The 13,011-nt window shown below is 33.6% G+C and overlaps 2 protein-coding genes and 1 non-coding gene across 3 annotated transcripts; 1 reads left to right on the top strand and 2 right to left on the bottom strand.

Moving 5' to 3' along the window:
• Positions 1 to 3,242: 3,242 nt before the first annotated feature.
• On the bottom strand, positions 3,243 to 5,809 carry LOC106306991 (TOM1-like protein 2). The gene is made up of 10 exons (XM_013743818.1): positions 5,631 to 5,809; positions 5,351 to 5,497; positions 5,180 to 5,258; positions 5,008 to 5,106; positions 4,819 to 4,932; positions 4,594 to 4,748; positions 4,439 to 4,520; positions 4,281 to 4,366; positions 4,008 to 4,199; positions 3,243 to 3,933 (listed from the first exon to the last, which is right to left on the bottom strand). Exons 2-10 carry the CDS (start codon positions 5,458 to 5,460, stop codon positions 3,399 to 3,401), a joined length of 1,452 nt encoding a protein of 483 aa, XP_013599272.1. The 5' UTR covers positions 5,461 to 5,497; positions 5,631 to 5,809; the 3' UTR covers positions 3,243 to 3,398.
• Positions 5,810 to 8,124: 2,315 nt separating this feature from the next.
• On the bottom strand, positions 8,125 to 8,196 carry TRNAQ-UUG. The gene has a single exon. It is a non-coding gene; the product is annotated as a tRNA-Gln (tRNA).
• Positions 8,197 to 9,633: 1,437 nt separating this feature from the next.
• Positions 9,634 to 12,078, top strand: LOC106306657 (scarecrow-like protein 1). Its single transcript, XM_013743350.1, has 2 exons — positions 9,634 to 9,922; positions 10,242 to 12,078. The coding sequence occupies exon 2, from the start codon at positions 10,252 to 10,254 to the stop codon at positions 11,902 to 11,904; it is 1,653 nt and encodes a 550-aa protein (XP_013598804.1). The 5' UTR covers positions 9,634 to 9,922; positions 10,242 to 10,251; the 3' UTR covers positions 11,905 to 12,078.
• Positions 12,079 to 13,011: the final 933 nt, after the last annotated feature.

The following is a 13,011-nucleotide window of genomic DNA, read 5'->3' as shown; positions in this document are numbered from 1 at the left end:
CCGATGACCTCTCACGAGCTATCACCCAGTCACTCTCTCAGATGCTCTCTAATTGCATACCGAAGAAGATGATACAACTCTTCTATTTATATGAATTTTTAACCGGTTCAACACTGTTAAGAGTCTTAGGCGAAAAATATTTTTTTTTATCCTATAAAATTATACGTAGATAATGTCTAAAATGTTTTTAAAATTAATCAGTAATATTTTGTAATGAAAATAAAACAATATACATATCAAATAATTTGGCTCTTTTTCAATTTTATTTATTATATTTATAATTTTTTATATATAAAAATATAGATTTTTAAAAAAAATTAGGCCCCTTAATTAGTATTATACGGGGTGACACGAGCTTAGGCCCGAGGCGGTTGTACCGCTTGTTCCCCTAATAAGCTGGCCTTGTCTTTAACCTGTAACAGCAAACCCTCTGAACCATTCAGAAGGTCCTTTTCACTTAGTCCATTCCATTCCTCTATCACGTCAACGGCTTCATCCATATCAGTGCCTATCAAAGTATTAAAAGTAAATATGATATGTTGTTTCATTAAAATATGAAGATTTTGATTCATGACCCAAATGAATCCAATAAAAAAATTTATCAACAAAATAACATAAATTGATATAAATAAGAGTTGATTGGCCAATTTCCACATTGAAAAGTGAAGAATATAGTCATAACCAATAGTATCTAGCAAATAAATATTATTTGGAAAGAAATATTCATATGAAAAGAAATATTCATATGAAAAATAAACATCTTCTTTAACCTTACGTTTATCACTAACATAGTTCTTACATTTTCAACTAAAATCAAAGAAAAGCAAAACTCTACCGAAGAAGAATTTAAACTATTAAAAGTAATTAGAGTTAGTTCTTTCTTTTAAATATGTATTAAGATTTAGGTTTATAAGAACCAGCTCAATCAAATAAAATAAAATTATCAACTAAAAGTAAATAAATAAATATAAGTAAGAGTTGATTTGCCTAATACCCAATTAAAAATGATGAATATAGTGATAACTAAAAGAATCTAAAAAATTAACATTTTTAGACAAAAATATCCATATGAAGAAATAAACATCTTCTTCAATTATTTATTTATCACTTATCAAACATAGTTTTTACATTTTCAACTAAAAACTCTAATGAAGAAGTATTAAAGAAAAAACTATTAAAATTGAATAGGTTAGGTTGCATCATTAAAGAAGCATTTAAGATTTGGGTTCATAAGACCCAACTGAATTCAATAAAACAAAATTATCAACAAAATAACCTAAATCGATATAAGAGTTAATTTTCTCAACATCCATATTGAAAGAATCAATAATATAGTCATACCTAAAAGAATATAGAAAATTAACATTAGCTAGACAGATATATTCATATGAAAAAATAACATCGTCTTTAAAAACTCGTTTATCACTTATAGAACGTAATATTTACATTTTCAACAAAAAAACTAAAAAACAAAACTCTATTGAAGAAGAGTTAAAGAAAAAATTGTTAAAAATAAATAGGGTATGTTGTTTCATTAAAGTATGTGCTAAAATTTGGGTTCATATTTTCCAACTGAATTGAATAAAATGAAATTATCTACAAAAAAATAACCTAAATTGATATGAATACGAGTTAATTTGCTCAACAACCATATTGGAAAAATAAAGAATATAGTCATAATCAAAAGAATATAACAAATTAGCATTATTGGACAATAATATCCATATGAAAAAGACATGTCTTCTTCAATCACTTGTTTATCCACTTATCAAGCATAGTTTTTTATATTTTCAACTAATAACAGAGAAAATCAAAGCTCCAATAAAGAAAAGTTATATATGAAACTATTAAATTAAGTAGGATAATTTGTTTCTTTAAAATATGAGTTAAGATTAAGGTTCATCCTTCATAAGGTGCAACTGAATCCAATGAAACAAAATTATCAAAAAGAAAAATTAAATCAATATAAGTAAGAGTTAAATTTCTCAATAATCATATTGAAAAATAAAGAATATAGTCGTAACAAGAAGTATCTAACAGATTAATATTATTGAGATAAAATATCTATATGAAAAAATAAACACCATCTTAATCACTCATTTATCACTTTTCAAGCATATCTTGTACATTTTCATCTTAAGAAGAACAAAAAAAACTAAAGAAGAAGAGAAACAAAACTATTAAAATTAAATAGGTTAAGTTGTTTCATTAAAATCAGTAAAAAATTAAGTTCATAAGGCACAACTAAATCCAATAAAACGAAATTATCAACAATTGCAAAAAGTACAATTCAAACTTTGTTCACACTTTAAAATCAATAGTTTCACTTATGCATCGAATTATGTAAACAATGGTTTCACTTAGATATCAAATTATGTAAACAATAGTTTCACTTAGATATCTCTTGGTTTATAGAAAATAAATCTGAATCAATTATACATCACATGTGCATCTAAAAGTGCAACATCTCATGATGAACTTGTGGGGCACTTTCGTGAGCCAAGTTGACTTTTTGGTCAAGTGAAGAAAACGGTGTTAGCTAAAAAAAAAAAATACTATTTGACAAAATTTCCAACAAAAGGTGTGTCAAACGTGACAAATAAATAATATACATTTTGAGATCAAATACAAAAAAAAAAAAAAGAGTCTATGACTAACGTTAACAATTAACAATGCCTGATGGTGGCTAAAACTATTGGGATTTAGTTAAAAGCTCACGAACTTATAGATTAACCTAATAACATGATAATGACAAGTGGACAACGTAGAATATATGATATGCAGTGCAATTTCGATGTTAATTAAGTAACAAAGTAGACAAGTAAGAGTTGAGAAACTTGATGCTTACTATAGAATAATAAAAGAATCTCGAGTATTCACACGACGGATACAAAAAAAAAACATAGCAAATTGACCTTTCTGATGTTATCTAGCAATATTCATTTACACAAAACGTCATCATGTACGTATCATTACAAAGAAAGTTAGCCTGTTTCGGAAGATTCACTTTGTTATGTATACAAATGTTCTGCTATTTCTATGGTTATAAGATGCTATATTAAACTCTTTAAACTTTAGTGAAAGCAACAAATCTCAGCTTCAAAGATTATCCTACTTGGGAACTCCTCAGCGTCTAATGCATCCAAAGAAGCAGAGAAACTTCAGAATCATTGTACTATTTACAGAGAAACTGTATTAACAAACGATTTACCAATATATTATGAGGTTTCTGTACAATAAAAGGTCTCTATATATTAACTTTTTATTTGAAAGAAAAAGAAACAAAGTGTTCACGCCTCCATGTTCATCAATCAAAGAAAACAATAACACAAATGAAGAGAAAAGAATGGTAAAAAGGAGTATTTATTATTACTAAAGCAACAACTGGGAGCTCTGCCTCAAAAGGGTTTGGAGGAAGAAGAAGAAGAAGAAGATGATTTCCTGTTTTTAGCAAAGTCAACCAAGTCTTTGAAAAGGATATCCTCTGGCTTATCATCTTTCTTTGGTGGTGTAGCAGCAGCAGCAGCAGCAGCAGAGGCGGTTGGATTCAGAGAGAGATTCCGGGACTTTCCCACAAGATCCTCATAAGAGGAATCAGAGCCACTGCTCAAGTGTTGAGGAACATTATTATTATGCTTGGTTCTAACAGACATTGGTGGTGAAAAAACCCTGGTTCCTTCAGGATCCCATGGAGCACGAGGTAACTGCTCAGGGGATTTGCTCCTAGGAGCTGGCTCATCGAAGATAGGAGCAGAAGAGTCTCGATCTGATGAATGGGAAGGCTTTAAACTCTCTGAGGTTGCTTGAGGTTTGTAGACATCACCACTGAGGAAGTCCATAGAACCACCAGATTCAACGTGTACTGGCCTCATTGTAGGTGGAGGAGGAGGAAGGACAGGGTTGAAACTCACTCGTGCACTCTCTCTTTTCGACCTGCAGACATGAGTTCGATTTATTTTCACAGTCCAAGTCTTAGGGGTTCAACTGAAATGAGCAAAAGGATTTACCTGTGGGATAGCTGAGCAAAATCATCATCTGACTCATCATCATCGTCGTCATGGTTGATGCTAACAAGCGGTATTGGAGAGGGAGCTGTTGCAGGAGGAACAGAGTTTCCCTTCGCCTTATCATCATGTTGCTGAAGAACACGCTGCAAGTTATCGTTTAATGCTAATCCTTGACACAGAAGCTCCTCATCTCTGCAAAAAAGAAAAGGAGTCTCTCTCTCTTACCATCAACAAGGAACAGTAGGGTGAGGAACAAAACGAATGAAGCCTTACGATGTAGTGTTGACCAGAGTCATCACACGTCTTTGATAAGTGCGGCATTGCTCTACCAAATCAACTATAAGTTCTTCCTTTAAACCCTGTCACAACATCAACAACAGTGAATCTTTAACAACAGAGACACAGAAGCTAATCAATGTGAAGACCCCTACCTCAGGATGGCTTGGATCAAGAGCACCAAGCATGTCCGTCAAAATATCAACTGATCCCTGAGCGCTTTGAATCTCTTCCACACTGGCAGAACAAAAACAAACATGATTGAGACACAGAATATGGATGTTAATGTCTATCAAACAAGAGAGAGTACCTGAGTGCAGAAGCATCATCACTTTGCAAAGAGGCCTGAATAGCAGCATCTTCATCTGACGCAGCAGCGGCTTGAGCAATAATGGGCTGAGTCTGAGGTGGAGTAAAGAAGGGTACACTGCTCTCCGTTCGAGGTGGGAACTCAACTCCAGCAGACTAAATTTTTCAAAACATGCTATCAAATATTTGATCCATCAAATACATAAAAGGGTGAAGCTATAAATACCCTGAGTTCATTATAAGCATTGTAATACTGAGGAAACCTTCCACCGCTCCCACCAAAAGCTTCTTGCCATGTATCTAATAAACTAAGTATCTTCTCCCTTACACTCAGATCTGGCTGCATAAGTAGTAGACTTCCAGGGTAAGTGACTTTGATAAATATAATTCAAATGAGTGATGGTAAAGTAAAAACCTTTTTCTTCACTATTTTGACCATATCAGGCAAAATACCACGGTCCACGATAAGCTGGAACACGCTCTCTCCACAGTTCTTACTGAGAGTTTCCAATGCCTGAAGCAATGCAAAGATCAGTACAATAAACTGAACCAAACCAAAAGGCAGTGTATCAAAAGAAAGGACTTACATAAAGAGCAAGAATCTGCACTTTGGAGTTTTTACTTGCTAACCGTTTCTTAAGCACCTTCACTGCTTCTTTTGCTTGACTACAGAAACAAAACAAGGTAGCTAGTAGTAAGTAACCCAATGTGATGTTTAAGATCCTTAACAATGTTGTGAGATCAAAGGATGTTGTTACCTAGGATCCAAGTTGATAATGTCACAGAGTTCGATGTTGATAGCCCAATCAGGACCAATCAGCATATCATTTGTTGCCCTTTCCGCACAAGCCGCCGCGTTATTCGCCATTTTTTGCCGACAGATCTCGATCTTTCAAAATCAGATCCTAAAGATAACATCAATTACATAAACTTCATTAAGACAGAACAAGCCAGTTCACATGAAATCACAATTCACTTGTAATCAGACCAGATCAAGTGAAATCTTGAGAAGAAAGCAATCTAATCGCGAGATTTTACCTTGTCTGTGGAGATAAAAACAATTTTTGGAGAAAGATCAAAGCTTTTGTGTTAGAGAGCACGATCGGAGTTTAGTGTGATGGTAATCAGGTCATCGTCAAACCTTAGCCGTCCATTAATCAAATTGCGACTTCTTCTTCTTCTTTGTTCTATTATTATTATTTTTTCTTTTGCAAGATGCAAACTTTTTTGTGTGTTTGGCTTTTGTCTTAATAGGATAAAGTAACGGGCGGTGACAGAAATTATGATTTTTATTTCCATTAATTTGTACTTGAATATAATAAAGTTTAGGTCGAAAGTAATGATCATTAGCAACTAATACACCAAAATAAAATTCATAAATTCTGAATCTCAATTCGATATCGATGTTGACTTTTCCTCCATGAACCAACTTCAAAAAAAAAAAAGTTAACAACAAAACACGTTTCTTTTAAGGCAAAGATGTTGTAGATTTATTAGTTTTAGGCTTTTGATGACTACAGTAATGAAAATTAAGTTTCGATCCTTTGTGATGGGTAAGACCATCTCCAATAAAGAACCTCATTTTGAGGGTGTCATTTTAAGGGTGGAGAATCCTCAGAATGAAGGTCTGAGGGTAGAATGTTCCAAGAAAAAACTTCAAATTTATTTTTGAAATTTTATGTAATTTGCATCTTAGTCTTAAACTTTAATATAAATTATTTATAACTAATAAAATTTATATAAATAAATAATACATACATTTTAAAAATATGAAACAAAATATTTATAAATGCAATTTATTATAACACAGAAATACATAACATAATAATATAAAACTCACATTAATTCATAAAAATAAAAATACAAATTACTCACTATTGTTATTTCCATAGTGTTCCCATATATGATCAATTAACCCATTTCGAAATAAAAAAAATGAGTCTTTTGATTTTTTATCTGAAGATTACGAGTTAAAAACTCTTGAAATCGAGTACTTTCATTTATTGCCATTTCAACGGTTGCTTGTGATGCCGGTCTTGCATCTCTTACCGGTGCGTTGATATCACGTTCATCTTCAATTATCATGTTATGCATTATAATGCATGTTGTCATTATATCATGCAATACCTCTTTCTTCCAGTAACATAATGATCCCGCTACGATTGCAAATTTTGCTTGTAAAACTCCGAAAGCTCGTTCAACATCTTTCTGACATGCTTCTTGTCTTGCTGCAAATAACTTTTTCTTTGGACCTTGGAGATCGCTTATGGTTTGGCCAATGGTTGACCATTTTGGGATAAAATTAGCTCTTAAAGAGATGGACCAAGAAAATAAAATATTACTAACGACTTTAAGCTCCGTCGATGATAGTAATACACGAGAGTTTATACGATCTGAACAAGCAAGAATCATACAGAAAAGGAAATAGCAACAACAACCTCCTACTACGTCAAATTTTTATGGACAATGTTTTGGTGATCTTGGAAGCTCTCGGGACCAAATCTACCTGATTATTAATATCAGTGTATGGATTCTATATGTGTAATATTTATGTGTGTAATCTCTCTTGTAAAATATTTTTGCTTGCATTTTTAATCTTTAATTTGTAATATATTGAGCAATGTAATATAATTTATGTGAGAAATGATTATTATATGTTAAATAATATTATTTTTATTAGTTTTTATTTTATTTATATATTTATAATTTTATGTATTAATAATATATATATATAATATTTATTTGAATACTTAAGTGAAATATATTTATAAGGACTAAAGTGATAAGAAAAATAGTATTAGTACAATTATACGTAAGTTACAAATTATAGGGACTAAACTGAAAAGTGAATAGTATTTTGAGGGTCTGAATAGTAAAACCACAAATTTGAGGTTTCACTGTTCATGTCCTCAAAATTTGAGAATTTGAGGGTCTTTTGGAGAGTCAAAAACTTCAAAATTTGAGAGTTTGAGGACTTCTTGGAGATGCTCTAAGTGAAAAGAGTTGTTTAACGATGTATACGATGTTAAGCCAAAGAATCCAGAGGAGAACGAACTTAGTTAAAAGGAATTAGTAGAGAAACTACTCCAAGATTGTCCTCCTGGTTTTTCATGTCTAAATCTAGAGGAAATGTGAAGATAATCTCATTCTTATGTATGGGTAATGATGTATCGTGTAATAGGCTTCTTATTGAGGACTATTTACATTGTCAAACTCAGCATTAGGAAAATAGGCATCTAGCTAGGAAAGGTTTCTTTTGCTGTGACTGCTATGTTCTGTAAGAACTCTTTGTGACTATTTAGTGTTCAAGGTAAAATTACTCTTAAAAAGGTACAGTACTAGAGATCATAAGACTGTTTTGATCAAAAAAAAAGATCATCAGATTGTAAAATTTCTTTGGTGAGTAAGATGGATCATGGATGCAAATGCAATTATCTTAGAATCGTACAATTTTTGAGGAGCATACTAGAATGTGTCGTTAACTGGGACTTCAATAATGCATGTAAAATTGAGCTAGACAATGAAAAAAGAAAGGTCCTACCGGGAGTCGAACCCAGGTCGCTGGATTCAAAGTCCAGAGTGCTAACCACTACACCATAGAACCATTTTGTTGAACTGATAATATCTAAGTAAAACAAATGAACATATGTCACACAATTTTCAGACACTAGCAAATGACCGACTTCCTTACAATCACTTGCAAACAACCAGAACAAAATTGAAATGAACGCCTATTTTAATTTGAAGCTTCGATTTTACTACTTTCCAAAATTTAATTGATCTTTAAAATATAGTTTTTATTCGTTACATGATTCTTATTTTCTTTTAAAAACAAGCTTTTATCTTGTTGACTGTGGATACTAGCAACAATAATTCACCTAAGGTATATTTTTTACGTAAGAGGGTTCATTAATGAACACTGCTTAACACTTAACAGCTTGGTATGTCAATCTCAGATTTCATGTTTTGGACACAAACCAAAGTCAACAGTAACACTCTGTCCCTTAGCAATTATATCCGTATAATGGCTCTGATTTGACTCGGGATGAGGACGCAGATGGAGATTTGTACAATGAGAGTTCACGGATCATCGGATTTGGGAGACAAGGTTTGGCTGGTGTTTCAAGAAATGATCTAGTAGGAGGGCTTGTTCAAAAATTGAAAGTCAAGGTTCAATTTTTTTTTGTTTTGAAACTAAGCCGTTTTTTGTTATCAAATAGAAATAGAAGTTGCGTAGTGGATAAGAGTGGAACTTGAGAGAGAGAGAGAAGAGAGAAGACTTCCTAACAAGGGTATTGCGATTTGCGAGGATAAGGTTGATAAAGAGTCATTGTCAAATGCTAAGTAATTGAGACATTTGGTGAAATATACACGTTTGAGTGTGAAATTAGCGAAGTAAATTCGTCTACACATTGATTATTCCTGTTGTTTCACCATATTTTAAAATAAACAATTATTCCCGTTGTAAAAAAAAATGAACCAACTGAGATTAGATTGTTGACACATTGATTAACGATCATTACTTGTATGCGTTCAATAGAGTTATTTACTAGAGATTTCACAAATAACATAACTTAAACCTTTTAGTATACATATAACACAATGTTCTACTAGCTTTGAAATTTGAATCAATATAGTATAGTTTCTGGTAACACTAAGTTTACAAAAGTACTTGATCAAAGTTTGACAAAGAAAAAAAGAGCGTTTGAATATTTTCAACAAAATCAACACGCTTAAACAGCACTAACAACAGCATGAAATCATGAATATTTTATTTTTAAATCAAATACTCCATCAATTAGTGGAAAGTGGAAACTGTAGTAGGCACCTTCGTCATAGTTCTCATCCATATCCAGCGGTCAGATTTTTTCCTCTCATTTCCGAAACAAAAGTATCAGAAAATCCAATATTACCAAAAAAACAAACAAACCGAGTGAACAGTAACTTTGGTCAACAGAAATCAAACCAAAATGGACACGTAACCGCTAATTATCTTTCCAGTGAGATATTTAATCTATTTAACAGTAATTTCATTACAAGAAAACAATAATTCCATATTTCTTTTCAACTAAAACTTCCAAACACCACACGAGTCGTTCGTTGAACGCATCTTAAAACAAAGGCGACAGTCACAGAGAAAAACCAGTACAAGGCGGTTCCTTTTTTATCATTTCTGACTTCTTCTGTATAGACCAGTAGAGAGACGACCCTTAAAGTTCAAACCTTTAAGACTTTTTCTTTCTCCCTTTGGCTTTTACGACGTTTATATCAGACTTCATCTTTCTCAAATCTCAAGAATCGAAGACCCTTCTGCTCTTGGACCTCTCCTGGTAATTGACTTTTTCTTTTTGGTTTCAGATTTGATTACACATCTTTAGATTCTTGCTAACTTGTTCTGCAAGTGGTTTATCAGTTATGGTCTTGAGGATTGCATAGGTATCAAAAGGAATAAACTTTACATGATTTGAGTTGGGAATATTGATAACTATTAGTGTTTGGATCATAAAACTCCATGTGTTGGTTTATCTATGATGATGGATTAGTAACAAAGGCTTGATCTTTAAGAATGATATGTTGGTTGATTCAACATTTTAATTGTTAGAATTTCAGTGGCTTGATGTTTTCTTCTGTGTGTGATATATATTGTAGTTGAAGTTGGATGGTGGAACAAACTGCGAGAGTTATGTCACTGGTGAGGTCAGCTGAGCCATCCGCTGCAGCATATAGGAACCCGAAGCTTTACTCGCCGAATGAGAATGGTTACAACAGTGGCGGTGGTGCTTCTGTTGAAATCTTTGATCCAGACAGGTCCAAGAACACTTGCCTGACTCATGATAATTCTTACCCAAGCCAAAGCTACTTTCTTGATTCTCCAACAGAACAACATCCTGTTGCCTGTGGGGCGGCCTCGGTTAGCTCATTTGGCTCTTTGGACTCGTCTCCTTATCAGTCTAGACCGGTTCTTGGATCCTCCATGGAGTTTGATGATGAACAAATGAGATCAAAGATTCAAGAGCTTGAAAGAGCCCTTCTCAGCGATGAAGATGATGATATCATGGAGGGACTAGATCACCTGATGGAGATTGACAACGAATGGTCTTACCAAAACCATTCAAGCAAAGACTCCTCATCTGCTGATTCCAACTCTCAAGCAAGTAGTACCAAAGAAGTGGTCTCACAAGCAAAAACTCCAAAGCAGATCCTGATCTCTTGTGCCCGTGCCTTATCAGAAGGCAAATCAGAGGAAGCATTGTCAATGCTAAACGAGCTGAGACAGATAGTTTCAATCCAAGGAGACCCTTCTCAGAGAATAGCAGCTTACATGGTCGAAGGTCTAGCCGCAAGAATGGCTGCTTCAGGGAAGTTCCTCTACAGAGCATTGAAATGCAAAGAGCCTCCTTCTGACGAGAGGCTAGCTGCTATGCAAGTCCTCTTCGAGGCATGCCCTTGCTTCAAATTCGGATTCTTAGCTGCTAACGGCGCAATAGTGGAATCAATCAGAGATGAAAAAGAAGTGCACATAATAGATTTCGATATAAACCAAGGAAACCAATACATGACGCTGATCAGAACCATTGCTGAGCTTCCCGGTAAGGGCCCTCGCCTGAGGCTAACCGGTATCGATGACCCTGAATCAGTCCAAAGATCAGTAGGAGGGTTGAGAATCATAGGCCTAAGACTCGAGCAGCTTGCGAAAGACCATGGAGTCTCCTTCAAGTTCAAAGCAGTAGCGTCCAAGACTTCTTTAATCGTCTCTCCATCTACGCTCGGTTGCAAACCAGGAGAGGCTTTGATCGTCAACTTCGCGTTTCAGCTTCACCACATGCCTGACGAGAGCGTCACGATAGTTAACCAGCGCGACGAGCTGCTACACATGGTCAAAGGGTTGAACCCGAAGCTAGTGACAGTCGTTGAGCAAGACGTGAACACAAACACTTCCCCTTTCTTCCCGAGGTTCATGGAGGCTTACGAGTACTACTCTGCGGTTTTCGAGTCTCTCGACGTGACGCTCCCGAGAGATAGCCAAGAGAGGATGAACGTGGAGAGGCAGTGTCTCGCTAGAGACATTGTCAACGTTGTTGCTTGCGAAGGAGAAGAGCGGATTGAGAGATACGAGGTTGCTGGGAAATGGAGAGCGAGGATGATGATGGCGGGTTTCAGTTCGAGGCCAATGAGTTCTAGAGTGACGAGGAGCATACAGAGCCTCCTTAAGGAAGAGTATTGCAGTAAGTACAAGGTTAAAGAGGAGATGGGTGAGCTCCTTTTTTGCTGGGAGGATAAGAGTTTAATCGTTGCTTCAGCTTGGAGGTGAAAAAGATTAGTAACATATGTTCAATAAAAACAATGTTTATGTTTTATTTTTAATCTTTGGTTATATTGTAACTAGTCAAGAAGTCATCTCTATGTATTATTGATTCCGAGAAGCATAACCTAGCTAACGCTATTTGTTTTCACCTCTCTTTATATAAAAGTAGAGTTTTGTTTACAAGTAGACTTGTTTCCGTGAATATAAATCTTAATCAAAGGTGGCTCATGATCAAGAATCTATTGTAACTTCTTCTGATAGTTTAGAAATTGCAATGAATTCTCCAAGGGCTCAGCTATGTTTCCCCGCATGATCAGTTTCAGATGCATGTGTTATATAAAATCTGTAGCTTCCTTGCTCGACCTAGAAGATCAAACATGCAGCCGTAATGCTCTCTAGCTATATATACGCGGTTGTATTTGTTACATCTCTTACCATTCAATCAAATATTAACAAAAATAACAGATTTTAACATAATGTTAACACACGTGTATACAAGTTTTAATTTCTTATCATACAATTAAACCTTTTTTACGGCACCATACAATTAATATTTTAAATTACGGCGCCATACAACTAAAATTTTAATGTTTCTTGGCATATTGTTAAAAAGCTTCAGATTAAAGGAAAAAAAGAAGAAAAAGTAAATAAGTTTTTTTTTCTGGGAGTAAAATAAGCAAATAAGTTGAGTTCAACTGGATATATAAATAACCTAAACCAATATACATTAAAAACTCAATAAATTAATAATGTTTGGACTTAATTTATAGAGTTATTCATTTAAAGAAAATCTATACTTTAGATTTATTTTTAAAAAGTATTTTTTATTTAAAATAATGAAGAATATTTCATTTCATAATATTATATATTAGTTAAAACTTTATAGATTAGAATTTCATCTATTTTTATGAGATTATTTGATACATTTTATGTATGTTGAAAAGATGATATGGAAATATACAAATGAGTTCTTGTATATAATTTGATAAAGTAACACCAAAATACTGAAATAGAAAAAATAAAAGTTAAAGATACAATTCATTTTGAAGATAAATAAATTATAAAATGCTTTATTTATGTATATAAAAAAATTATATATATATATAAAAAATT

Source organism: Brassica oleracea, chromosome C7 (genome assembly GCF_000695525.1).
Source record: "Brassica oleracea var. oleracea cultivar TO1000 chromosome C7, BOL, whole genome shotgun sequence".
Classification (NCBI taxonomy): Eukaryota; Viridiplantae; Streptophyta; class Magnoliopsida; order Brassicales; family Brassicaceae; genus Brassica; species Brassica oleracea.
The sequence above is the reverse complement of the archived record's forward strand: the minus strand, read 5'-3'. Positions and strand labels throughout refer to the sequence as shown.

Bases quoted from the DNA above. Each gene is read 5' to 3' on its own strand.
- LOC106306991 (XM_013743818.1), bottom strand. From the start codon at position 5,460: ATGGCGAATAACGCGGCGGCTTGTGCGGAAAGGGCAACAAATGATATG. The intron at 4,933-5,007 runs GTTTTTACTTTA...CTACTTATGCAG, and splicing joins TCAAAATAGTGAAGAAAAAG to CCAGATCTGAGTGTAAGGGA. The intron at 4,367-4,438 runs GTAGGGGTCTTC...ATGTTGTGACAG, and splicing joins TTGATCCAAGCCATCCTGAG to GGTTTAAAGGAAGAACTTAT.
- LOC106306657 (XM_013743350.1), top strand. From the start codon at position 10,252: ATGGTGGAACAAACTGCGAGAGTTATGTCACTGGTGAGGTCAGCTGAG.